Source organism: Cottoperca gobio, chromosome 15 (genome assembly GCF_900634415.1).
Source record: "Cottoperca gobio chromosome 15, fCotGob3.1, whole genome shotgun sequence".
Taxonomy (NCBI): domain Eukaryota; kingdom Metazoa; phylum Chordata; class Actinopteri; order Perciformes; family Bovichtidae; genus Cottoperca; species Cottoperca gobio.
This window is the reverse complement of record NC_041369.1, coordinates 20,883,071-20,909,603: the sequence shown is the minus strand read 5'-3', so window position 1 is coordinate 20,909,603 and position 26,533 is coordinate 20,883,071. Positions and strand designations below refer to the sequence as shown.

At 43.5% G+C, this 26,533-nt stretch overlaps 1 protein-coding gene across 1 annotated transcript; it reads right to left on the bottom strand.

The window, feature by feature from the left end:
- Positions 1-2,410: 2,410 nt before the first annotated feature.
- LOC115020228 (sprouty-related, EVH1 domain-containing protein 2-like) lies at positions 2,411-23,639 on the bottom strand. The gene is made up of 6 exons (XM_029450182.1): positions 23,058-23,639; positions 11,830-12,022; positions 11,575-11,743; positions 11,387-11,451; positions 6,089-6,247; positions 2,411-5,943 (listed from the first exon to the last, which is right to left on the bottom strand). The coding sequence occupies exons 1-6, from the start codon at positions 23,081-23,083 to the stop codon at positions 5,155-5,157; spliced, it is 1,401 nt and encodes a 466-aa protein (XP_029306042.1). The 5' UTR covers positions 23,084-23,639; the 3' UTR covers positions 2,411-5,154.
- Positions 23,640-26,533: the final 2,894 nt, after the last annotated feature.

The following is a 26,533-nucleotide window of genomic DNA, read 5'->3' as shown; positions in this document are numbered from 1 at the left end:
CTCACCCAGACTCTTCCGGCCTTGTTCCATTTTAATCCCTCGACTCTTGCCACTTCCCTCTTAACCCTGAACTCTTACCTCTGAAGCACCGTTTGAAGTTTCCTCCCCATCAGAGCACAAACATCAGATGATATTCACCAGAATACTTTGGTGACGTTTTAAGGGACTTGGAGACGTTCAGCATCACCTTTACGACCTCAAGAAGAACTATTACTTCATTTACCAGCTGCGGCTGCAAGTTCAGGTTCTACCATCAAATCAGATAAATAGATTCAAATATCTTAACTTTTTATGTATGTACACACAAAACTATTTCAGCTGGAATGCACAGTACATTTTAGACGCAGCAGTCGTGAATGCAAATCAGCTTTTAGACCAAAGTGCTCAGAGAAAATGTCAATTTAAACATCTTAACTTCTGACAGTCAAAGTCTTTTAGATTGTTCTTTTAATCTTACAACTAATATTGAAAGGAAAGTCTTATTACTGATACATTACCATGTAACTTGTGTTAAGACGTCAGTATTTTCACTTCTAAAACAATGACTTTAAGAGGACTTTTAACACTCTGCTGGTAAACTGCTTTTGAACAAACTCTTCCCAGCTACAAGATTTTCCACAGGGTGGGAGTAGAGAGATGTTTTCCTCCGCCGTCTTGCACGCTTTATCTCAGGTGCAGGGTCTGACCTCAGTCAGGCAATGCTTAAACAATTATCCGGCTGCTTGTAAGCTTTACTGACTTTACTTTACTGACACATCTCCGGGTGTTTCTCAGGTCACTCAGACCCGACAGAGAAGCACAACAGGCTGAGATGTTGCAGAAGTAATGCTCACGTAGAACAAAAACTCGTAAGGTGGAAAACATGAAATCTCTGCCTATCTTTGGACATGAGAGCGCAGCACTGGTGCGGGACGAGCCACCCATTCCTGTAAACTTCAGTGGGAAGTGAGCGCCTGGTGCTCTGTGCACCCAGAGAGGGGCCACGCTGACCCCATTACACGAGCAGATATCTTAAATGTTTGCACATGTGGACTGTGATGCTGTTTGCAGCCGTTGAGCTGCTTAGCAGGCCCCCAAAAGCCCTCAGGGACCTTCTTTTTCTTCTCTTTTCTCTCTCCCTCCCCCTCCCCTCTCTCGCGCTCCATCATTATCGCCCACATGCTTTTCCAGAGACATCCTGAGTGAAACAGCTCGACGTCCTCGATGGCTATCACATGTTCCTGCTGAGGAGGGAGGCAGCCGGGGAAAGACATCTTGAAGAGAATGAGACAGGGTGTACTAGGCCGAGCTTATTTTCTTTGTGCTTTCTTTCATTTATTACTTAAGAGTTTAGTGCATAACACTATGGAAGTTGTTTTAAACTTATTATTCGTCCTGCAGATCTCATGAATGAAGAGACTCTTTCTCCCCAGCGGTTTTATTTCTCTCTAAAGATTCTGGATTTGTTTTAAAATGCGTGTTTAGGGACTTTCTGCATGGCTTCAAGCTATTTGTTGAATGTTTGAGAGTCTGTCCTTATGACCTGATGACTATTTGTCCTCCCAAAAATGCAATTAATTCTATTTAAAACAACTATCTGCTTGGCTTTGCTTTACCACAGGAAGTGATGATTAACCATACAACATGAAACTTTGTAAAGACATGAATGTTCCCTTGAGGATAAATCCCACATCCTTGGTGACCCCGACGTTTCTTCATCACCACCAGCAGCTCAAAAAATGACTCTCCCCCCCCCCCCTCCCCCAATACTTTGTTTTATGACCAAATATCTTCAAAACTAAAGACATTCACATCAGCCTATACTTTGTGTTTTGCACTAAATTGCTAATTTTAGCATGCTAACGCTAAACTAAGGTGTTGAATATCAGCATGTTAGCATTTGGATGAAACTTTGTAAAGACATCCCACATCCTTGGTGACCCCGACGTTTCTTCATCACCACCAGCAGCTCAAAAAATGACTTCCCCACCCCCAATACTTTGTTTTATGACCAAATATCTTCAAAACTAAAGACATTCACATCAGCCTGTACTAAATAGCTAATTTTAGCATGCTAATGCTAAACTAAGGTGTTGAATATCAGCATGTTAGCATTATTAGTTAGCATTTAGCTCAAAGCACAGCTCTATGATCTTGTTTTTCTCCAGTAAATTCCTTTTTTTATGATTCCTAACATTGTGATTTTCCCGTTCCCTCACTAGTGTGCAGTTACAGTAATCCTTTGACACTTTAGTTCCTTTAAAGAGCTGATTTGATGCACTGATGGAATCGGCCCACATTACTAAAATAGCAGTTACATTGAAGTAAATGATGATGCATGCAGCAGAAAATCTGTGGTTTGTAAGAGTAGACATTTATGGGGAAGTACCTTCAATCCGAGAGTAAAATTAAACAGCAGACACGCGTGTGGTTTCACTGTTTTCTCTCATTTTATTGGAGGCGGAAGGTAAGACACACGTTTCACTTTAGTTTTCTCACAGACCTGGCCACCCTTCAGTATCTACAAAGTACTTCCTGTTCCTTCTCGAAAGCAAGAGCTACATCCATCGTACATGTTAGAAACAGTTATTTAAAAAAAAAAACAAATAGAAATAAAAATGTACAACATACACTTGATATATATATAATATAATTTTTGCTCTTTTTTTTTTTACAGAGGTAAAAATACTAAGCGTAAAAAAATGGGTCTAATTCAATACAGGGAGTCGTTTTTTTTATTTTTCAATTTAAATACAAGGAGATAAAGAGGATGCGTTCAGGCACTTGTAAATGGCTCTGACATGTGAGAACACACTCAAACACCAGACAAGACGGAGAAAAAAGATTAAACGCTGACACACACACACACACACACTTTCCAATCTGATTGGTCCCGTCCCTGATACATCACATCATCGAAGGATCTGATTATACTGCAGAGATGTTAGTATGTGACCGCATATTCAGCTGATCCCAGTAACTTTGGATCAAGGAGCAGGAGAGGGGAAAGGGATGTCACACACACACACACACACACACACACACACACACACACACACACACACACACACACACACACACACGACAGGATGTATGAAACAGACACAACCAGGGAAGGGAAAAGGACATCCTCAGGGATTCTGTATTTCAATTACAGTAAGTGACATTTCCTTGGCAAAACAATCAGGGGTGGATGTTTGTTTCCAGCATTTCAGCTGTTTTTCGGACTCCCGTTCTTTTCCCGATGGGACCCGACTGATGTCCTGTATCTTCAAAGCGTATCATGTTCCCGGTCACATCCCCTAACGCCGCCATCGACCGGGCTTAGACGAAGCATAAAGCTCCCGAGCGCTTGTCAGTTTAGTGTTGTGCTGTCAAGTGTGAAGGCCGCGATTGGCCGGCTGCAGTGTCACTCAGGCTGCAGGTGACACAGGCAAGTAGGACAAGCGTTTTTGTTTTCCTCTAATGCCTGAGTTTGCACATGGACACACCCAGTATAACCCTGAATGAACAGATGGTTTCTTTCTTGATTCAGTCAAGCTGTTGATGAACATCTGACGTTATTTTTTGTGGGCATGATGATGTACCAAATCTGGCATGGAGGGGAAAACAAAAATATCGCTGTAGGCCCACCAGTCACATGAAACAGTTTGTCTCATATTAATCTAACATTTATATTTAAAAAAGGCCTCAAAGGAATAGTTTGACATTTTGCAAAGAACACTTTAAAGCTCTTGTACTGAGAGTACAGCCAAGCAGCTGATTAGCTTAGCTTAGCATAAAGACCAGGATAACGTGACGCACTTAACACGTCATATCTCATTTGAACAATTTATAACCGGGGGGATGTAATGGCTAAGAAGTGAGGACTTTGCTGCGTTGTGACCGGTGGGCTTCAGTGGAGGACGGGTTTAAAGAGGGGCGGCTGATTGTACATCGCGAGCAAACTGGAATCCATCGTCAGAACCTTGTGAAGAGTTCCTTTTCATTACAAAAATAGTTCAAACCAAGTTAAAAAAGAGTTTGTGGTGAGGCTGATTGCTTCGAGCCGTAAACCGCGCTCACGCTTTTTTATTATAGCAGACATCTTCAGAGGGATGGGGGGGGGGGTCTACGCTTGGAGCCGGACTCCACGTTTTAAGGCATAACGGGCCTGAAGTTCTGCGGAGGATGAGGAAATCAGAGCCTTAGAATCTCACACCGCTCTGTATGTGTGTGTGTGTGTGTGTGTGTAAAATAAGCCAAACAAATTGACTGGAATTATAAAACTGGACGGGTTCCTGGTTTAGGTGATAGTTCAGGCACTGTTTGAAATAACGTGAAAGGAGCAGGGAGACGAATGTATCGTAGACTTGGAGCGCCGTCTCATTCAGTGAGCGAATCACAACACAGCACCCCTTTTGCTGGTAGATCAATTCAGTGAGAAAATAAATATGATAAAAACACGAATCTTTGGGATATTAGAAGATTAAGATGAGTACCACGTTTGTTTCAGCGAACAAAGAAGATGTCGATGGTGGAGCGCTATGTCGACTATATACACAAGCTTTACTTTAAGCTGCAGTACAGACAACAAAAGGCCTCGGTGCACATTGTAAGCATGCACATATACCATCCACACACACACACACACACACACACACACATACATACATACACACACACACACGCGCAAAGAGGTGTAGTGTCTGATTTCTCTTGTAGCTGGAGTTGAGCTGAGCGGGCCTGATATTGGAATAGAATATAAACAAAATGGCCACGCTTACATCAAAAGGAGAGACAAAAAAAAGAACAAAGAAACAATTCAAGTTCTTTGACGCCGAGTCAGTGTACAAAGTATAAAGTACCTGCATATGTGATACATGACATATAGGTCAGCTATAAAAAAAAAAGGCCCCCTGAAAAACAGTGCTCTCTCACTAGAAACAGAGCATGAAATGGCCACGTGGAGAGCGGAGAGAACTGTCTGCCGTAAGGGGGAGCTTATCTTCCCAGGCCGTTCAGAAAATGCACCAACTGTTTTTTTTTTTTGGCTTATTTCAGTGTCTGGAATTTGTAGAGAATCCCAGAGAAACCAAGGCAAGAGAGTGAGCAGCCACTTTGTCCCCTTTATTTCCCCATCCTTCCCTTTCCCTGTGCTTGCGTTGGGTTTAGGTTCTTGTTGTTTTCCTCGGCTCAGCTCAAGGCCTTGTGTCGGCCTCCGCAGCAGCCGCACCTCAGCCCCGCCCGGTGGCAAGCGTGGAGTGGCGGGTAGAGGCAGAGGCAGGGCGCCACCAGAGACAAGCCGAGCAGCGCTAACCAGCGTGAGCCAAATCTGCCTCCACCACTTCCCTCGCCTCCGTCACAGGAGCAAGGGTCTGAGTAGTCCCCCTCTGGGTCGGACATGCAGTGGTAGAGCATGGTGTCTGCCAGCCACATGCAGCTGACCCGCCGGATGCACCCCCGCACGGGGTCCGGCGCATCGTGGCACCGGCCTCTCCGGTTGTCGGTGATGTAAAAGGCCTCACCGCAGTGCTCACACTGAGCGCGCTCCAACCCATCCTCCTTCTGCCCCTTCCCGCCATTAGTGGACGGTGAGGAGCTCGGGAGGAAGGAGCGGGGCTGGGTGGAGACCACAGAGGAGAAGCCCTGGCGATACGAGCCGCCGTGGCCCTTATTGACCAAGGGTCCGAGGGCGGGGTCAGAGTCTGAGGGCGACAGGGCCGGTGCCAGAGGGTAGGTGTAGTCGTGCTTTTGCGACTCTGTCTTAGCAAAGTGGACGTACGACTCAGAGTCTTCCATTTGGATGAACTTGTCACGCACGGTTGCGTGGCGGTAGTCCTCGTAGCCTGTGAGCCAGGGGCGGTCCGACGGGCGTCCGTAGTGACGCTCGGTGGTTCGCTCCCAGCTGCGCTCCCGAGGGTTGATGCGGACGATTTCCTCGTCTTCCTGGAAGGTGACATGACGGGGAAGCCGAGACAACGGCTGAAGAGAAAAACAGGATGACACTTAAACACTGCTGGCAGGTATGGCCACACGGTTGACCCTTTCACAAAAACGTTAAATAAAAGAGCTAAACAAAATGCTTTTTCCGCCTCTCTTGGCATCACTGTGCGATCCTCTGTCTCACCTGGTCCATGAAGTAGTGGTCTGTGAGCCGGTAGGGGTCATGGAGGTCGTGGCGATGTCCCAGCATGCACTTGTGTCTCTGCAGATGGGGCGAGGACTCGAGCGGCTGCAGAGAGCTCTCCAGTTTCTGGGAGGAGTTGGATGAGCTGTCTGTGGTGTTCTGAGGACACAAACAAACACAGGATGCCGGCTGAAAGCTGCACTCTGATTGGACGCGCCAAACAAATAGTTAGTGCGAGAGGACTCCATGATTGGACAAACAAAAACAGGAAGCCTCGGCGAAGCTCTGATTGGGAAAACAGGAAGCGCGAGCCCTGTTTTTCAAACCACTTGATCCATATTTGGATCACCGTGTGCGAGTTCAACTTTTATAAACAACATCTGTCTTAAAACATCTGCAACAGTCACTAAAATACATTGTTGTTATCAAACCAACATTAAAATGAGGCCAAGGACTACTCTTGTTTATATAAAAGAGGCGGACAACACAATCTGAATAGCACTGTGTATTTGCAAGAATCTGGAGAGACGATACATTTCATGATACAGCGGTTACAGTTATGTACATTGCGAGACTGTTAGCAAGGCTTGAATTCAATGTGAGGGCAACTGCCAAAGTAGAACAAACAAACCACCATTATGCATAAAATCAGAGTTTAAAAAGAAGTTGACTTTATCACATCCAACACCAGAACACTTTTCATCTGAGCAAAGGAATTAACATTTGTTTGCAGGATTCTTCAGGTAAACAAAAAAAGTAAATGAAAATTCAATATTTTCTTACATTTATTTCAGCTCTAAAAATCAACAACAACAACAACAACAACAACAACCATAAGCTAACACCATCACCATGTTGAACACTTTAACACAGACAGCATTGAAGTATTTCTCCTGCTTGAGATAAAGGTGTTGGCGTGACCAGATATTAGGGAGCCAGCATTCTGCACACACATTTTTTTTTGCAGTATGGCCTTTTTTTGGCCTCTCCCTGTCCTCCCATTCACATTCAACAACCTGTCCTCCTTCCCTCAATCTCACTTTCTACACATTCCTCCCTCCACTTCTCTCTTTTCCACCACTCCGTGTGTGTGTGTGTGTGTGTGTGTGTGTGTGTGTGTGTGTGTGTGTGTGTTTGTGTGAACAGTATCCTGTCCCCTTTCCGCTAAAGGCTGTCAGGGCTCCACTCCAACTCAAACCTTGGCCAGACACTAGTCAGTCGGGCCGCTGTCGTGTAGCGCTCAGACACACAGATTTCAGACAGGCACACTGGGGGTCAGCCTCTGTGGGGGCGTCGGGAGTGTCCCGGCTGATAGGACTCCTGTTTCATCATGTCATCCTGGTTATGTGTGTGCCTATGGGTGAGATATGCAAGATGTGTTGGACCCAATGAAAAGGACGCAGGTGTTTGTGTGTAAGAAGATGAACTACAGATAGCGACAAGTGGATTCTTTTTATGAATCATAAGCAAGAGATAATGTGCCGTGCTCATAAGGCTCACTTTCTTCTCTCAATGAGGAGCTTGTTGTTTTGTTGCATTGATTTAATCTTGCTTTGAGCACCACAAGGCTAATCACCAGGAATCAACAGAGCCATAGAAATGCGTATTGATCGTTAACAAGCTTGTCCGCCAAACAAGGAGTTTGTCCATGGCTTTATTGTACATGGTCATCTTCTGCCAGCAGCTCAGAGCAGATATGAACCCTGAACTGATGTAATTTCATGCCAAGAAAAATTAATTCCACCCAACTGAAATGTGATACCAGCGACTCAAATGTTCACGATTCTCTTAACCTTTTACTGGAAAGACACAAATGAATAAAAGCCTCAGAGAGGGGGGGGGGGGGGGTTGTTGATAAAGTAGGTTGGTGTTTCAAACCCTCGTCCTCACATGTTGAAGTGTCCTTGAGCAAGACACTGAACCCCAGATTGCTCACAATGTACAGTATGCATATGATGAAATAAGAGTCATGCTAGCGGCTCTGCGAAGGCTGTACTTAGCCAAATAGCTTTGAGCTAAATGCTAGCACTAGCATGGCAACATGCTCACAATGGCATTGCTAACATGTTTCACATTTTGACCATCTTAGCTGAGCCTGTTAGCATGCTAACATGTGCTAAATGATGTGCGTAGAGAGCGATCGAACTGTATTTATCTGTCATAGAGGTGTGTTGCTTATAAATGACTTGAGATCTATAAGGAGGTGATATATTGTGGAGATGTGTTGTATGAAAGTTAGACGTTATGTGTTTTTATTTTAAGTATTGCACATTTTCACCTGGTGGTGGAAGTAGATGAAAAGTTAAGGGATCATCAAAGTGAAGCAATTCATCCTGAGAGCAACATGAACGTGTGCACAAACGTTTAGGGCAATTTATCAAAGAGTTGATGAAAGATTTCACTCAAAACCACAAATGTCAACCTCACGGGGCGCTACGTGAAGTCAGAGGATCATGAGAGTTATCAGGATTCATCGACGTAGGACATTTTACTGGCTGAGTGAAATCCTAAATATACGTCACTCTGCACAACAAAACATCCAAAATAAATGTAACCTAACAAAACAATACCCTGAAAATGGTTGCGTCCATCATTGGGGTCATTGGAAGCTCTGAAATGTATATTTCTAAATTACTTTCAACTGATTTCCCGAACTAAACTACTCCAAGAACTCCATTTCTTGCCGTGTTAACACGGTTTGTTGTCAGGTAACGTTTCACCGCCGTAAATCCTAACAAACTTCTTTCCTCAAACTTTATGAAACGGGCAAAATCTTCATCCCATGTGTCAAAATATGGCACTACGCTGAGAGTTATATGACCCAGATCTGCTGTGTGTCTGTCTGTCTGCTGAAGCTATCCCCTATTATATCCTGCTCCCCACATGGATACCGCCATGCTGAGAATTTCCCCCAGCTTTCTTACAAAGCCCTCAGAGCAGTCGGCCAAAAATAACATAACATGCTGCCTCCGCTCCGGGCCCCGCCCCCCTGGAGAAGACATTACCGGGAGGGGGGGGAGGAGCCGATACGGTTTAAAACCAGTCCGACTCTGGCCTCCACGGCTGCAACTAATTCAAAACACAGACCAGACTTTCTGCTGCAAGAGAAACTGCACAAGAGGACAGACAGAGCGGGGTTGAGGGGGAGACTTTATATTTCTGGACATCCTCTCTCTATATATTCCGGCCCAAGGCTGGACAGAGGGCATTTCCAGTTATTTTCTGACACAAAACATGTCCTGACTTAAAGCTCGGGAGGGTTCATCCTTCAACGGGCCCGTCTCGCTCTCCTGGGATGAGCCCAGAATTGCTTCAATAGCTTTCACTCCCCCTGTTGTGAATGAGCCAAAATAGAGACAGAGAGAAGAGACTGCTGAAGGGAGGGACGGAGGAAGGGTTGGGTTAAGTTTAGGTTTGGCGAACGTGGAATAATTTAGGGAAGTATGTCCATCCTAGCTCTCCCCCCTCACCCTGCTCTGCACCATCCTCCCCCGTCCCAAAGGCTGTAAATCTTCTGCAGCATTTCCCCCTGTCCACGACTGCCCGCCTCGCTAACTCTGCCGCCACCGCTAACTTTAGGAAAGGTCATTAGCACAGGCTGAGAGGAGCACGAGCAGGACTGAACCCATCAATGTATCTTGCATTTTAGTGTCATTGTTGATGTTACGTTTGATAGTCTGATAGTTATTCACAAGACCAGACTTGTTGAATCGCATTAGGAAAAGGAGTAACAAGATAAAAAAGGCCTTGTGTTGACTTTGCAAGACCTCATATGCTCTACACACTATTTGTGCCTGCGTATACAAAAACGCTGCTCAACGCTCTGTGCTTTCAATTATGTTATTTTCTGACTACAGCAGTGCAAAGCTGAAGTTATCAGGGCTAGCTATCAGACGCATAACGAGACAGTTTAAACATAGACTGGTAAGTGGTAAGCTAGATTTTGTTTTGCCTTTACACGTTTTTTTTTTTTGGATTACAAATACAGACCACAGGCTGGTGATTCCTCTCATGCAGGCAAAGAGTGTGTGTGTGTGTGTGTGTGTGTGTGTGTGTGTGTGTGTGTGTGTGTGTGTGTGTGTGTGTGTGTGTGTGTGTGCGCAAGTCTGCTGGCTGTTAGCTGTAATCTTAGTGGTGTGTTCAAGTACACATTTTAAAAGCAGACATGCAAACAGCCTTAGAGCTTGAACAAAGAACAGGGTGAGCCAACCCTGTTCTTAAGAAATTAAGAAAAAGAAACACTTTGCACTGAATTCAGCAGTCTAAGAGTATCCTTCAATAGAAATATGGAGGCTATCTCACTATTTGTTTTATTATCAGCTTCCACAGAGCTTTAACTGACATAAAAGTGAGCGGATGAGTCTTATTTTGGGTACTTTTTAAGCAACAACACCAAGGATTTGTTGCAGCTTCTACTTTCCTGAAAACCTGATGCTCCATTTCAAGCATTGCTCCACCCTCTGACAGCGCTGTAGCCTTCCCTCCACCCCTCCTCATGTGTTTGTATGCGTCTCTGTGGTGGCTGTACACTCCCAGCAGAGCACCTATTAGTCTTGGCCCTTACAGACAGCTCGAGTCAAAGATGAACCACGAGGCACTTCCTCTCGTAAATCACCGGCCCTGCACTAAGCTGGGAAACAGCTGCTAGCTGCTAGTTTGGTGGCGGCTCGCTTTTTCAACTGGGAGGAGGAGGAGGGTCGGTGGGGGGGGGGGGGGGGAGGAGGGGGTCGTCAGGAGAGAGCGAGGTGGTGGGATACAGGAAGTGACCTTGTGACCCTGCCTGCTGCTCCTGGTGTCAGCTTACAGAGTGGGGGGAGGGGGTCCTTCATGCTAACTTAAGGTAGAGAGGCTCTGACACACAAACAACACACACACACACACACACACACACACACACACACACACACACACACACACACACACACACACACACACACACACCTCATGTGCTGCGGCAGGTAAACCGGACACAGGGAGGGGACGCTGAGTGAAGAGTTTAAATACTTTCTGCTGCACGGACGAAACAAAGTATTGAGATTTTCTTGGATGCAAAAGACTCCCCAGGGGGTTTTGTTGAATAGTTGATCAGTGTGTCGCAGTACAACCAGCTTCGCAGTACTTCAAGGCGTCATCCACACTAATACTGACTGATGTCTGTGCACACAAGCATTTTAGCACCGATTCAGAAATAAAATGAACTTAGTCACGTGATGATTACAACGGGAACGCTTTTGTTGAACCTTCTTGAACTCATAATTCTGACTTTCAAAGGCACGTGAATGTAGGAAACATGCTTACAGTGAAGACGTCGTCGTCCCCGAGCTCGCCCTCGTTCTGGAGTGCTGTAGAGGAGGTCGTGGAGCCTACGCACAAGAAAACATCCTTTAGTTCAAGGATCCAAAACTTTAGGAAGATGTGCTCATGAGGGCAACAGGAGATGGACTTAGCAGGGGTTTAAAGCATCATCTCTAAGTGGCTCCCCGTACCTTCAGCCAGGTCCTCGATGGCTTTCCGTACCCCTCTGTCGAACGCTCTGGCGTCAGCTGGACTCTGGAAGGACAGGCCACACTTCCTGTCCTCCACCTTCCAATGGTGAAACGTGGGTGTCGCTATGGTGTACACAAGGTCCTTCCTCAGAGGACAGTCCAGGATCACCTGTTTGAAGAAAACATTCATATAACTTCTCCATAACTTCTCCTTAAATTAACTTTGACGTGCTTTTGTTGGCGTTTTCTTTTTACCTGTTTGTCCCGCAGCCGCTCACCACGGATGAGGAACTGGGAGCTGCCGGAGGTCGGCACCAACGCCAGCTCTGGCGGCAGGAGGCGGCAAACCCCAACCCTGCTCAGAGCTCCTCCGTCCTGGGCCAGCCAGCCCCCACTCGAGTCGTCCCGCGTCATCACCACCGCTTTCACACGCACGATGTAGCTGTCACTGCAGAGAGAGAGAGAACTATTAGAATGATAACGGGATTGTATACGTTTGTAGATTGTGCAGGAGGGTTATTATAGAAGGTCAAAAAAACTAACAATACATTTTTTACATTCAAAACTCAAAGAAGCTGCCAGGTGTGAAGGAGAAACGTGTATTTCAGCCTTGGAATAAAACATTCAAGAACTCTTTAGGCAACAAAGGTTCTTCCTCAGGCCCCATTTTGTGAAAATGGACTCTCCTGTAAACTCAAAACTTAAATATGAATTCTTTAGAGTGTTAATGGCACCGCAGTTTATTATAGAGCTGGATTCACACAGAATGTTTGAGGGCGTCTCTCGAGTCACGACTTTGCCTCGTCCTCGCTGTGCTGAGGTGGGAGGTGTCGCAGCAGGGAAGGTCTGCACAAACACACACTTTAATGTAAATGTGGCTCGGTGTTAGAAGATCATTTAATTAATAAAATACTTTGGCACAAGAAAATGGGGGGCACCTTACCAACATATATTTGTTTTATAATATTATTGTAAATATTTTGGGAGCCCAGCAGTTTGAAGCCGTCACCTTGGCATCTATTTCATCGTCTTATTATTATTTATAACAGATGCATTGATTGTATATCCTGCACACAACAGATACTACAGTTTAGTCGGAAACAATACGTGACAAAATCTCCCTCAGCAGTCCAAAGAGTCGTCGGTGACTCGAACATGAGACGACACAAAGAAGGCAGAGCTGCAAAATACAAGACATTCTCAAGCATTAGCATGACAGCCACCACCCTCACAGGGACACAATGAACATGGTCACAACCACAATCTGAATGATCTGACAAGTACTGGATGTACCTCTGTGTATCCGTGCTGTGTGTGTGTGTGTGTGTGGGGGTGGCAGAGGGATGAAGAGAGAAAGAGAGGACGAGTGGGAGTGAATGAGAGAGGTGTCATTATATAATTAGCTTACAGACAGTCCCTGGGATTTGATGCACACACACACAGACACACAGACACACACACTCACACACAGGTGGCAAAACTGGTTCACCAGCTCCCGCCCACACACATTCATAAAAGTGACTGAATGACTGACTGACAGAAGACAAACAGCTCGTACAGAAAAGCAACCACAGAATAACCCACAAGGTTTGCACTTTCATGCACACACACACACACACACACACACACACACACACACACACACACACACACACACACACACACACACACACACACACATTACATTTGGACCTTGGAGATTCAGAATTAAAGACAATGACTGGAAGAGTAAAGTTGTTATTGGCAGACTGGATCTTTTGTGCTACATTTTGTAGGCAGGCGTCATTTCATTCATCAAACCACAATGGGGAGGAGGAAAATATTTAGCCACGTGGGAAACTTGAATGGCAACAAACATAATAATGGAAACGTCAATGATCTATTTATAATTTCATTATCTCCTGATCTTGAAAGGAAGGAATCCAGCTCACTCTGCAGCGGCGACATCGAATATAAAATATCAGCTTGGCTTTTTAATTAATATTATTTTATGTCCTTAAAAGTCGATTACTGATGTTAGACGAGCATATTTACTGTGGTTGAAATTAAGGTTCATTTTATTGTGCGCCATGGGAGAAAGTTGTCTTGGAGAACAGGAAATTGCTGCATCAAGACATAACAATAGGAAAAAATAAGAAAAACATATTAAATAAAATCACATACGCCTGAGATTTAAAATAAAATAAACAAACCAGCAGCTAATTAATCACAATCCATTCACCATGTTAAGAGCTACAGATATTCAAGGCATACATCTCAAGAGCTGATGGTTATATGTCCATTTTTGTAGTTTCATAGGGTTGAAAAGTCCTTGCATGGAAACAACAAAATTAAAAAAAAGGTTTGACAAACGGACTAATGATAAAAATCTGTGGCGAGTTATTCCAATAATGTCCACTTGCTAGCCATGCACGCTGTGTTTGGATGATGTTAGCTAGTTCTGCTAACAACTTAGCATTATCTGACTACAAGTACTGTAGCGAGAAACCACTAAACAGACTTTGATCCCTGGAGGAAGTCATAGCTTTTCCGCAGCTCTGACACTGAAAAATGTTTAGAGTGAAAATCCACACTGCTGCTTTTATATCAAAGCACCACGGCGGTTTTACCGTGACTCAAACACATGTACGACACCATTCACACACACACAGAGCCGCACATCCAGTCTGCCCACATACAGAAATAACACTAAATCCTGTGCTATATAAGCACATGTGCTTTAAGATACACGATACCGGCTATCGGCTCTCTTGAGATGAACTTGTCACATTTTGGTCCGTCTTGTGACCCGTGTTTAGAGCCCTGTCTGCCGACATACCCTGTAATCTGTGGTTGGAACACACAGACAGCCACAACCAGCAGCAACACGCTACTTTAATACACTTGGGGAGTGACCACACATTCATGCACAAATACACTACAGTACATTTGGAAACTGTGAATCTAATTCTGTCGACACGAATGGGGCACGAGGTACAGATGCTGGAAACAGGAGTGACGTCCACCTTAAGAAAAGGCGGTTGAAACGCCATTTATAATCCTCTGTTGGTGCAGATTTCCCCATTTACACGAAACGTCACGCACTCTTTCCAAATGTTAACAAATATTTGCGCTGCAGGTGATTTACAAGTCACATCTCAGGCTCCGACTGTGTTTGTGTTTCAGGCTTTTCAAAGTGTCCATCAGGTGAAATGATGCGTCAGAAGTTGAGCGCTGACTCGGTTTAGAGGGAAGATAGAGGGGGACGTCAACACCTCACCGATAAGGAAAGAGCCGGCAATTTATGCATCACATCCTCTTCTAATTTATTATGAGCCGTTCGAGGTCGAAGGTGCAGGGTGTGTCGGCTCTTACTTCTTAAAGATAGGCATGACTTTATAGCTGCTCAACCTCCTTCACTCCACCACAGCACCAACTGTAGCCTGTTGGTGGTCAATGGGTTGTGAATGTTTTTCATGTCTTTAGGCCACGTTTGTAATTTACTGCTGGTTGACTTCCTCCCAACATGACTCACAAGCTCCTCCAGCTGGTGAAGGCGCCAGACGTTCAATATAACATTAGAACGTTTGAGCTTCAGTAAGTGAGCGTCGTGACAATTCAAGTTCAACAACCTGGTTTGCAAACATACCAACGGTTGCTTTGAGCGCGCTGCAGCCGTGAGGTAGCTCGCAGGTGCCCCCACTTCATGTTCACAGACATTTGTGAACTTGTCCTGGGGGGAATGAATGCTGCTTGCTACTAGGGCTACAATGACTTATGCATCATGTGCTAGTTCAATCTGCGTTAACAGATGTTTTTTAAGCAACAAAAAGGTGTAAACTGCACCGATATATAAATCACCTCGTAAAGTTGAAACGGCGAACGTGTTGCCTAGTCACACGTCCTGCAGCCGCGGAGCAACATCAGCACTCGTTTGGAGTCGTGTCTAAGACAAACGTGGTGAATGAAAGTCCAACTATTTGTGCTCCTTTTAGCTTTGTTTTGGTCTCCACCAACTCCCGAGGGTAATGTCTCACTACTACATTCACCAGCTGATCACTAACCGTCAGTCTGCGGCTGAAAACGAGTGATGGTTCACTGAGTTCACAGGTAGTCATGTGATCCATTGTTAATAAAACATAGCTGCTTTAACAAAAGCTTTAAGAGCAGGAATATTAAACGTGGCTGTAGTGTGGAAACAATATAAGCAAACAGCTTCTGTACAGTGGAATTAAACTTGCATCTGCACCATTAGTCTCCATATGTTCTGTAATGAGGTGCAAACAGTTCTATGCAACACAAACTTGTAACAACTCTTGGTTTCTGCGTTTCATGTAGCGACGTGCACTGCTGTGAAGGATCCATTCTATACTTTCTATTTCTATTACTGGTCCACACCTTGCAAACCAGCCTTTATGATAATGGAGGAAATGAGCTGTGGGTGGAGTACACACCTGCAGATTCCCTGCCAAGCCACATTAGTGCACTTGTCAATGAACTCTCAAGCTCCATGGGGTAAATACATTTACCAGTAAGCCACATTCTGTCCGTATTTACTATCAAACCCCACAAAATTAGAGCTGGAACGATCTTTTTTTAAATACATTCTTTGAGAGCATATAATAACTAGGAGTGCTACTTGGTGAGCTGGACCCTGCACATACCTGACGTGGTCTGTGTGCAACAGTATTGCAATAAAACCGTAAAGAGGGCTGGGAGCAGGCTGGTTATCAGGGCTGGAATCCAGCGCATGTGTGACAGATAAAAGGGCCAGTGAGGGCAGCCCAGCCATGTGTGATAAGGGCGGCTACACTTCCTCTGATAAGGAATGACTGGCCGCACCTCTGCTTGATCAACAGAACCACACACACAGACACACACACCCACGTTTCTGGCGATCAGGAAGTGGCTTCACAATCAGGATTATTACATTATTAGTTTGTACTTTTGGTGCACTGAACACAACAATGACCAATATAGTGCAGAACTATATAGTTGATTAAATGTTGTTTATCAAGTGGAAATACTAACCATGTGCTAGTTTAGTTACTCATATGTGAAGATTGAGCAGATTTTCTCTGCTCCACATCATTGTTAGTTTAATATCTCTGGATGGTTAGCAGGTGTAAGGCTTACTTGATCTATTTGACCTTTTATTGACTAAATAATTCATTAAATACTTTTAAAAATGACTTCAGATTGTCTTTCCCCCCTTTTATTTCTACCTCCTGCATTAAAAAATTCCAGCATTTGTTACAAACAGTATAACTTTGCCTATGGATCCGAATACATTCGGATCCATAGGCAAAGTTATACAGTATTTATTATATTTGTATAGAATTATTTATTTTCTGGATTGTTTAATGTATTTCTGATTTAAATGGGGTGCCATGAACAGACAAAGAAGAGGAACTAATTAAAAAATGTGTGAGATGGATTATTAAATTGGACTTTTATAATAAACAAACACAATTTTGATAAAGTAAGTTGAACTAATAATAAAATAAAACACATTTTAGCTTCGCACATGAGGAATTAGTCAAAAACCGTGCAAAAATAAATCTTAGATTTAATTTTGGCCCTCATTCATATTTTCCTTTCACTGTGAGCCTGTAAAGGAGAGTGGGAAGGGGGGGGGGGGGGGGGGGAGAGTTCATTCACAACTATTGACCCCGGAGGCTCCTGAGGGGAAGTTTGATCGGCTTCCTGTCAATCAGCTGTAGTTATATGGAGCGCTCCCATGTCGGTCTGCTGGTGTGAGGATAACTTCCCATAACCAAATCACAAACACGAGTTCAGACCTGATATTGGTTATTAATCTCTTTGGGAGCCAAAATGAATTCAGTTATTATTATCATCAATATTATATCATTCTAAAATGCCGTCACGGTCACAATTCTTCTCAGGTCTGTAGTAACAACAACTTCAAGATCCCACTGAATCCACTTATTGTGAAACTCTGCATTATTAGTGCCGCCTTCATGACCTATATTTGGACAAATTGGCATCCTGCGATATGTTCGGTCCAAAAACAACTGCGTGCTGAAGGCTAATTGTGTTGCAGCTCCAACATCCAAAGGGCTTGCCGCCGGCCTCGAGGAGCTCTGCAGCCCCTCCGCTTCCATCGGGGTGGAAACGATACTGAAAATAAGCTAATTGCTTGTAAACCTCTTACAAGCGATTGGAAAGCCAAACAACACCTTCCATAATGCCTCATATCCTCTTAAACTGTGTTCGGATTACCGCTTCAGATCAAATGTAAGTGACGAGGGGCTAACGTTCTCCGCATCTGTGAACGACATCCTTCAAAATGTCAACTGTGAAGTGTTTGATCAGGTAATCTCCATTTACATAAACTGTCAGACATCAATGGTTTATCTTGTAATTGGTCGGCCTGTGGTCCGGCTCCAGGGCTCCAAACCAACGGAAGATTATTTGCATAATCAACACAAGGAAGGCTGTTCTCTTAGGGCTTCCCTAGTCTAAATATGCTGGTATATTTACCGCCACACATGACGGGCTGCAATGTTTCCTGATGCTATTTGTGGTCAGTGCTAAATAGCCTGTAGTCTCTCCCTTATGTGTTGGAGAATTTTATTTCAACACGAAAACATCCAAGTTTCCCAGATGTAAGATGTATCGCACTGACGTAACGTCAAGTGACGGCGAATCTCTGCGAGGACGGTTTGAATGAGGGACAACTTTTTAATAAGTAGTGTAGGCGAGACAGGCGAAGACAGACACGGAGAGTCAGACACAAAACCAAACTATGAACTTTAAAATATGTCCTGCGAAATGATCTCATGGCGGAACAACAGAGCACATAATGTACAGTAAAGTATGTGTCTACATAAGAACATGCACGCAAAACTGTACGGCATGTGTTGATTTAAAACAATCGTGCCGCGATGTCAAACTAAATAAACCGGCTGTAAACCTGAACTGGTTATTTAAGAAGTGAAAGTTCACAGAGTTCATTCACTGAAGAGCTGAAAGAATGCGAGTCTTCAATAACCAGCACAGAGGATTGTTGTATACTTGTGTGACAAGAGGAAAACACTGAGTGAAGTGAATGAAAACTCAAGCTATTATAATCTTGGTCATCCAGTCAGCTGATGAGCAGAGATTAGTAAAAAAAAAAAAAAAAAAAAAAAAAAGGGGGAAACAATCCGGGTCCATTGTTTGGTCTCCAGATATAAACAGCTCGAGTCATTATATAAAGACTCTGGAGAGCAAGCAGTGATGAGCTGCTCTGTAAAACACAGGAAACACTGTGAACAAGGATCTGTTCCACATGATGCGTGAGAGAGTGTGTGCGTGTGCGTGTGTGTGTGTGTGTAGGGGGAGTACAGAGAGAGGGGGAAAATGCAAAGGAAGTTTATTTGTGAAAGTATCCATATTTGCTTTGTTTTTGTGCATGTTATGTTAATCATCTGTGGATCCGTGTAGAGTGTATCGTCATGTGGACTTCATCCAGATGTATCCACTTTAACAGATTGTCTGTTATTAAGATACAACCGGCCCATTCTGCAGATTGTAAGCTCTGAGTCTCTTCCCACACTTTAACATAATTCTCTCTTTCCACACCGTCTTATGAATAGTACTCTTTTTGTGGTATATGCAAAATATTGTTTACATAAAACATGTGTTGGACAGCCATGAATAGAATTTGACAAAATTGAATATTTCAGCAGTTTAAAGCATCAACTTGAAATGTCAAATTTCATGATCAGAACTGTAGAATTATTTAAGGAGACAGTCAGAAAGACCATTTTCTACACAACTCGCAGTCTCAATATACCAGCATGCAATGCAGCTGCAACACATGTTGCATTGGAAGTCAGGCGGGCACGTCTCACTATTTGAGAACAATAAAACATGCTCTTTTGCCTTTATGATGATCAATCTTTGTACAACTAACAGATGCAACTCATGCGAGGCCCCTTGTTGTTGTATTGTATAGATGTAGGAAATCTCTTAAGCAAAATAAGAGACTACAACAAGTTCTATAATGTCTGATGCATCTACAGCTTTAACAAAATGTGCAAATGTTACATAATTCAGTGATTCAAACCTCTTCCACAGCATCTATAATTTATCACAAGTTATTCTGCTAATTTTGCATTGTTTTGGCGTCTTGAAATTTCACACCTGTCAAGTATATTATAGCCTCAATATCAAATGTTGCTAACGTAGAAAGATATGCGCGTGAGGAACAGAAGAGAGCTGCTGAGGGAACGTGCAGACCGGCTAACTCCTCACGGCTGTGTTTGCCAGCTGATGAGTGCTTTTTGTTCTGGGATGGATTATATTTCGTTGCTACGTTGACCTTAGTTGAATGTCACCAGGCATCTCCTGTCCAATACTGACTGTGCACATGCTGACCCTGCAGCAGTACACACTGGATCAATACATCCTCTACTCTTGTTGTAACTCTACAGGGTGTGTGTGTGTGTGTGTGTGTGTGTGTATTATATACACCTTCTATAAAAAGGTAATAAATGCCCTCAGAAGGACAGGGCAAAGAGGCACATCCTCCAAATTAAAGATACGATAGCTGAGGTTATAGTTTAATTCAGGACATAAAAGGCCCTCACAAACAATGCATGTACATAGTGCGTGTGTGTGTGTGTGTGTGTGTGTGTGTGTGCCTGCAATCTCGTTGCCTGCTAAGAGCAAAATCTGACACTAGGGTTGCCTCCTCTTAGGTCGAAGAGTGAACTTATCGGTTGTGTTTTGGTCCAAGTCGGCTAAGATTTCTTTAGTTGATTAGTCATTTTTAAAATGTTCATGCTGAATGATTTATTCCCAAGACATTTATGAGCACATCTCTGGTAACCACACATGTTAAAGTGCATGATTCTTTGTGTAGAAGTTTTTACTGATGGATACGTGGACAAAATCCTATGATTGTTAGTCAACTTAAAATGTCTTTAGCTGTAGATCGCCCTAACCGACGAATCACATGCGAGGCCTTTAAATGCACATGCACGATCCACCATCTGAAAAAATGTCCACTACAGACATATAATTAAAACCTCAAAGAGCAACAGAGGTTGTGAAACATCAAACATGTGACACAGACTACATAATCACAGACAAATCTACAGTGCTGCACCTTTTAACGTGACACAAAGGGTATAAAAAGGTGTGTCTTTTATTTCCTGACCCTGCCTTAATCTCATGACAAGCATATATTTGTGATAAGAAACCACCACACACACAATATAGCAGATAACGGCACAATGATACATTTCTTCCGGTTAGACAATAAACGTGTTTGTATGACGCAGCACCAAAAGGTTACCATCACGTTTTCTTCAGAGGATAGCTTACGACTGTAGAGGAAATATTTTCTAAATGTGCCATACATTGCAAAAATAATAATTTATAAACCTAAAACAGACTGTTATATACCGCTGTGCGTACAATAAATGTAAACACCGATGTGCCACATGTTCTTTTACCATTATGAAATGACAGTAACACATTAATGTGTTGAAACAGTTCAATACTGCCTTTAAAATGCTCTTTTGCTAAGCTATCTAGGCTTTAACTGTTAGCTTTCCGAGCTAAGTGACGCGAGACAGCAGGTCGATGCATATTTAGATATGAATACACCGACTGTGGCCAAAGATCTGCAGCTGATGGAAGTTTTAGATCAACCACATCTGGATAGAAGTGAGCCAATGAGAATCAAGAGTTATGTATATTAGCATCAGTGCTATTAGCCTACTAGCATTTATTAAACTTCATTTTGCAGAAGGGTAACAACAGTACATAACTGTTTGCTAATAAATATGTAATTAAACCAAGTAGGCCGAACAAGGTTCAATGTTGGTCTTTAATATTTATTTTGTGAAGTGATGCAACTACTAAATTATTGCTAGCTAATAATATAACTAAGTTTGTTAGCTTAATGCAACTTTAGTTTAAAAAAAAAAAAAGGTCACACACTTGTTTGAAGGATCTATGGGAAGATATTAGTCTCTTTACCAACTTATTTAAATATGTATTAGCCTTTAGGACAAAAGGCTTTTGTTTTGTAAACGGAAGTCAATCAACCGTCACGTCGTGGGCGTGGTCCAATTTGCACACCACGAGAAAAGAAGCCCACTACACGCTGTGGCTCGGCTGCAGCCCCCTCCTGCTGCCCCCTCCTGCTGCCCCTGTGACCGGGGACACGCAGCCTCTCAGTACGCAGGCTTCACACCGCAGAGCGCGGCCATCAGGCATGAATGGGGACGCGCTGAAGGTTAGAGGGCTTTTATGAATGAGCCGGCGTCACGCCACAGCAGCGCAAACATCCCCTACGGTGCCCTTCGCCCTTCCACCCCCGCCGACAGAGATCTGCAAGGCAGGCATTCCTCCAGAGCACAGCCCCGTGCAGTCTGACAGACAGGAGTTGTCGATATAAACTCATGGATTTGTAAAAAAAAACTGCGAGCCAATAATTTAAATGGTGCTGGCACGCCTGCTCAAATGTCTACACAATTTCATTTGAGCCTTAAAGAGATTGCTTTTAGCAGCGATTTGTCTGCATATCTACATAAAACCCCCACTATTAGGCTATAATATGTGGTTTATTCGTGTGTTGTTCTAACTAACATCCACACAACGGGCTATAAACGCTCTGCCAGTGTTAAATGTAATTCAGATTAAGATACTGTTACTTCTCGGTAAAGCTAATTTTAAGCTTCACGCGCTTCCATATAGGCCTGTGGGCCTACACATCTACGGCTCTATATTCACTACATTTCTGGAGACGCAACAGCACGATGCACGAGCTTCTGAGGCTCGACTCCGAAACAGACGCGTATTTTGTTCAGGGCAAGTCGTCGTTTACAATCGGTATTTTTTTTTTTATGAATGGAGCGCGGTAGGCTATGCAAATGAGGGCGATTGAGAAAGAGATGGCGGATGAGGCATATCGGATATCTCATATCCTGTGAGACTTCCCCCTTCGGTTGGAAGCAAACACACAGATGCGGCCAAATAACGAAGCGTTGCCTCTGTAAACGCCGTCGGGTTTTTCTTTTTTTTGGACTGAACAATGCACAAACAAGCGGTGCGTGAGTTCGCTGCTGGTTTGTGTGATTATAAAAAGGTGTAACTTCGGGGCGTGTTTGAGTTTCTAAATTACGCTGCAACAGGGCCTGCTCTCTCGCTTCAGACCCTTTCAGAAAATGTTTCCGATCCACCCACGCTTATTCCCCTCCTCCTCCTACTCCTCTTCTTTCTCTCTCTCTTGCCTTCTCGAGACTAGTCTACACCAAGGTGGGGGCCCTTAAAAACCCCCTCTTGTCAATGCATTACTTCACAGCAGCATCAAATCACATCGAGTGAATAAAATAAAATACATGCAAAACGTCCATTAAAAGCAGATTTATAACTACAGTGTGAGGCTGCACATTCCACAGAGTTGCCCTTATCATCCACAACTTGTAGGCACTGGGAGAAGCGAGAAGAGACGGACAGAGAAATCTTTGAAGCATAGTACTTACTCGTTTGGGTGTGTTTCTTCTATCATTTTCTCGTTTCACCTCAGGTAATGTACCACGGCGGTTGCATACTTTTCGCTCGTCATTCTTTCACCGCGGATCCTCCGATTCTGTCTCCAATTCCGCATAAATCCCCCCTGCGCCTTTGTGCGAGTGTCGGCTCTTTGGCTTGCCTTCGCCTGGCTGTGCCTCCGTCTTCTTTTCCTCACTTTTCCCCTCTTTTCTCCCCGAAGACACACAGTTTCTTCCGGATCGCGAATGCCCCTTTCCCAGAACTTTAATACCCCATCGCCTCCAGTAGGTAACGTAGCCTATACAGACAATTTAGTAGCCGAATCCAGCTCCGCTCTTCGCTCCCCCCCCCCCTCCCCAAACACACGCACGGACACACAAGGCACACACTCCGTTTTTAAGTCCTAAGGCGCATGTTTTCACCGACGACTCCGGTTCCAGTTGTGCGTAAAAAGCGCGTCGTCGCTGTTGTTACCGAGGGGTGGCCCCGCTAGAGCCCCATCTCTCTCTACTCCATGTTGGATTGCAGGCAGCCGATCAGCTCCAACGACGCCGGGGGAGGAGGAGGAGGAGGAGGAGGGGGAGGGGGGTGCAGGGCGGAAGCGGTGACGTCGGTCTACATTTTGGTGGAGGGCCCATGATGGCTGCAAGCCGTAGGGGCCCTTGATAAATGACCCCCTCCCCTTTCCTTTCTCCGGATCCTTGATTTCAAATCCGGACATGTCACCTTTGATCTCAAGTGGAAATCTTCTAAAGTCCAATTGGGATATTACAGATAGGCTATTCCGTAGTAAAAGAAGTTAGTAGTAGTTAGTTTAATAAAGTGAACTGTAACGTTAGATTACACCCCAGGTTACTACAGGTACATCTCACAGAACATACTAAAGGTAACACTCAGTAACATCATGCTTGTCACTGGCTGTTCGTATCGTAACCCCTTTTGCTAATAAAGAAATGATCATTTATTTGAATAGCCAACATTTTTATGTTTATAAACCCCTAATGCACATATGATGAAACACAAAAAAAAGATTAAAGGGATTTTCTAGTTAATCTTGTTAACTTTTTTTTACCACCATATCTGTGAGCGCCTCTCAGGTAATCCATAGCAGCTGTGTGTAATCTCTCATTGCCTTTGTGATGTGAACTAGTCTGGGGATTGATCTTTTAAACACCTATTGATCTCCTAAAGTGAGGGGAAGTTAGATGATTAGCCACTTTTGTTTTCGGGTGAGTGCTGCCAGATTTGTGTTCCTGCCCTGAACAGTTGCCAGCTTTGTTTCCAGGTTCATGCCTGGTCGAAAAAAAACCAGCGTTTCTTTTAAACCTGTGGTCGTGTAGCGCCCTCAGCTGGTGTTCCCTCCATCCTACATGTCTGGAGTAATTAAAGTAAGTAAACTAATGTATAACATATGTATCAGTATTGTTTTAATCTAACATACAGACACACATACATGTTTAATTACATAATCATTATAATAAGTAGCTTTCGCCTTGTAAAATGTGATTATAAAACATAATGCATTAGGCCTTTGGACCTGACAGCTCATAGTGTACACACCATCACCACACCATCACCACACCATCACCACACCAGTGTTGGGTAAAGTAAAAGAAGATATCAGGGAGAAACATTGTGATCGTAGTCTCTTAATCAAAGTGGATTATTGGCTCAATTGCAAAACAGTTTGTGTCAGGATTCTTTAAATTCGCCTCATAGTTGCTTTGGATATACTGTATTTAGGCTTTCTACATAAAAATCCATCTTATCAACAAAAAACATCACAAGGTTTCTGCATCATTCCCACAAACTGCTGCAGATTCACTTTATTATTTAATGTGAATGATGATTGTGCAGATCTTTAAATCCTCCCTCCCGAGTGAAGCTGCCATGTAAACCTTCCTATCAGCTGTATTCTGCTTCTTCATTCTTCTTCTGCAACTTTAATCAGGGTTGCTCAGGGAGTCGGACCTTTTTTACATGATCAAACTGTTTGTAATTTCAAGAAATGATGACGTCACCTTAAAGTAATTGGGGCTCGAGGCTGCCACCGTGTGGTTTGAATTAGACAACGCAGACGACAGTCGGTCCTTTCTGAGGAAGCATTCAAAGGTTTTCTCACGCTGCCATCCTGTATTGTTTTAGTTGCTAAGAAACAGAGTAACATTAATATGCATGTTGTATCAAACCCAGACTTTTGTGTCCGTATCTGTTTACAAGCGAAGCTGTAAACTGTCAATGTTTCATCATTCTGACAGTAAATGAAAGTATCAAGAGAGAAGGCTCATCTCTTTACTGGGTTTCTAAACATCCACATGTTCCTTGTTGGGAAGCTTAACCTGTTTTGAACTTGGGATGACTTTAGCATTTAGTATATGAACTAAAAAAAACACCAGTGTAAATGTGATTTTATTCATCGAGTTGCACTTTTTATAGAAAAGATGTTCCTACGTCTGGTTTCTGTCGGCGTGTATTGTGTTTGTGTCCTAATGCTGTGCTAATATTTGCTTTATATTCTGTATGTACTTCATGCAACAGATATTTCCCCTCAGGGCAGTGAAGGGTCATTCATCCAAAGCTCCCTTGTGTGTATAAACAGTTAATGAGTGCACACACACACAGACACACACACACACACACACACACACACACACACACACACACACACAAAGTCAGCCCCTCATTCATCATCAGTGGTGTAAACACTACAAATTCAGTCTCATTTTTTGTATTCCCAACTCTGCGAGACAGATATTCATGATATCTTAATTTCCCAGTAATATATAATTGTTGTGGGGGTCTTGCTCTTCATTAAAGACCACCTAGTAAAGTAGTTAAATACATTATATTATAAACAATAATGTATAATACTGCGTGACCAAACAAACACCCAATAACAAAAAACAGGCTTTCAAGGGGACTCGCACCGCACATCCAACCCGTCATCATCTCTCTGAAACTCTGTACAGCTCGGACCTGCGGTGCAAACACAAATACAATTGACACCGTGTCCACTTGGGAAAGTTAAATGAACTTTTATAACCCAGGGTGGGGAGAGGGAGGGCAGTTTATGTGTATTTGACCTCCTCAGGTGAAGTTTTCTGCCTGCTGTGTTTGTGTCAGTCAGACCTGCAGGACATGAAGCTCATCATGTGATCCGGATGTAATGAGCCACAATACGCGAGTCCTACTTATATGTTAAAGCATTGGCAGAGGAATCTTCTAAATCTGACTGTATTTCCAGAATTACAACTTGATTTCACGACTTTTCTTGAGATTTATTTAATTATATAATTACATTTTATGTATGGATTTACTTTCAGGATGTTGAATGAGCAAATACATCAGAGGTAGCCAATCAAAAAACATTTCAGTGTCAGTATATGTAGACTTAAAGTAACATATCCTTTTTGTTTTGCTAAAGATAAAAACCTTTTTGGATTTAATATATATTTCTTTATCAGTC

Excerpts from the sequence above, each read along its gene's own strand:
- LOC115020228 (XM_029450182.1), bottom strand. The coding sequence starts at position 23,083 with ATGATAGAAGAAACACACCCAAACGA. Across the intron at positions 11,744-11,829 it reads AGCGGCTGCGGGACAAACAG|GTGATCCTGGACTGTCCTCT; the intron begins GTAAAAAGAAAA and ends TTCTTCAAACAG. Across the intron at positions 11,452-11,574 it reads CATCGAGGACCTGGCTGAAG|GCTCCACGACCTCCTCTACA; the intron begins GTACGGGGAGCC and ends TCTTGTGCGTAG.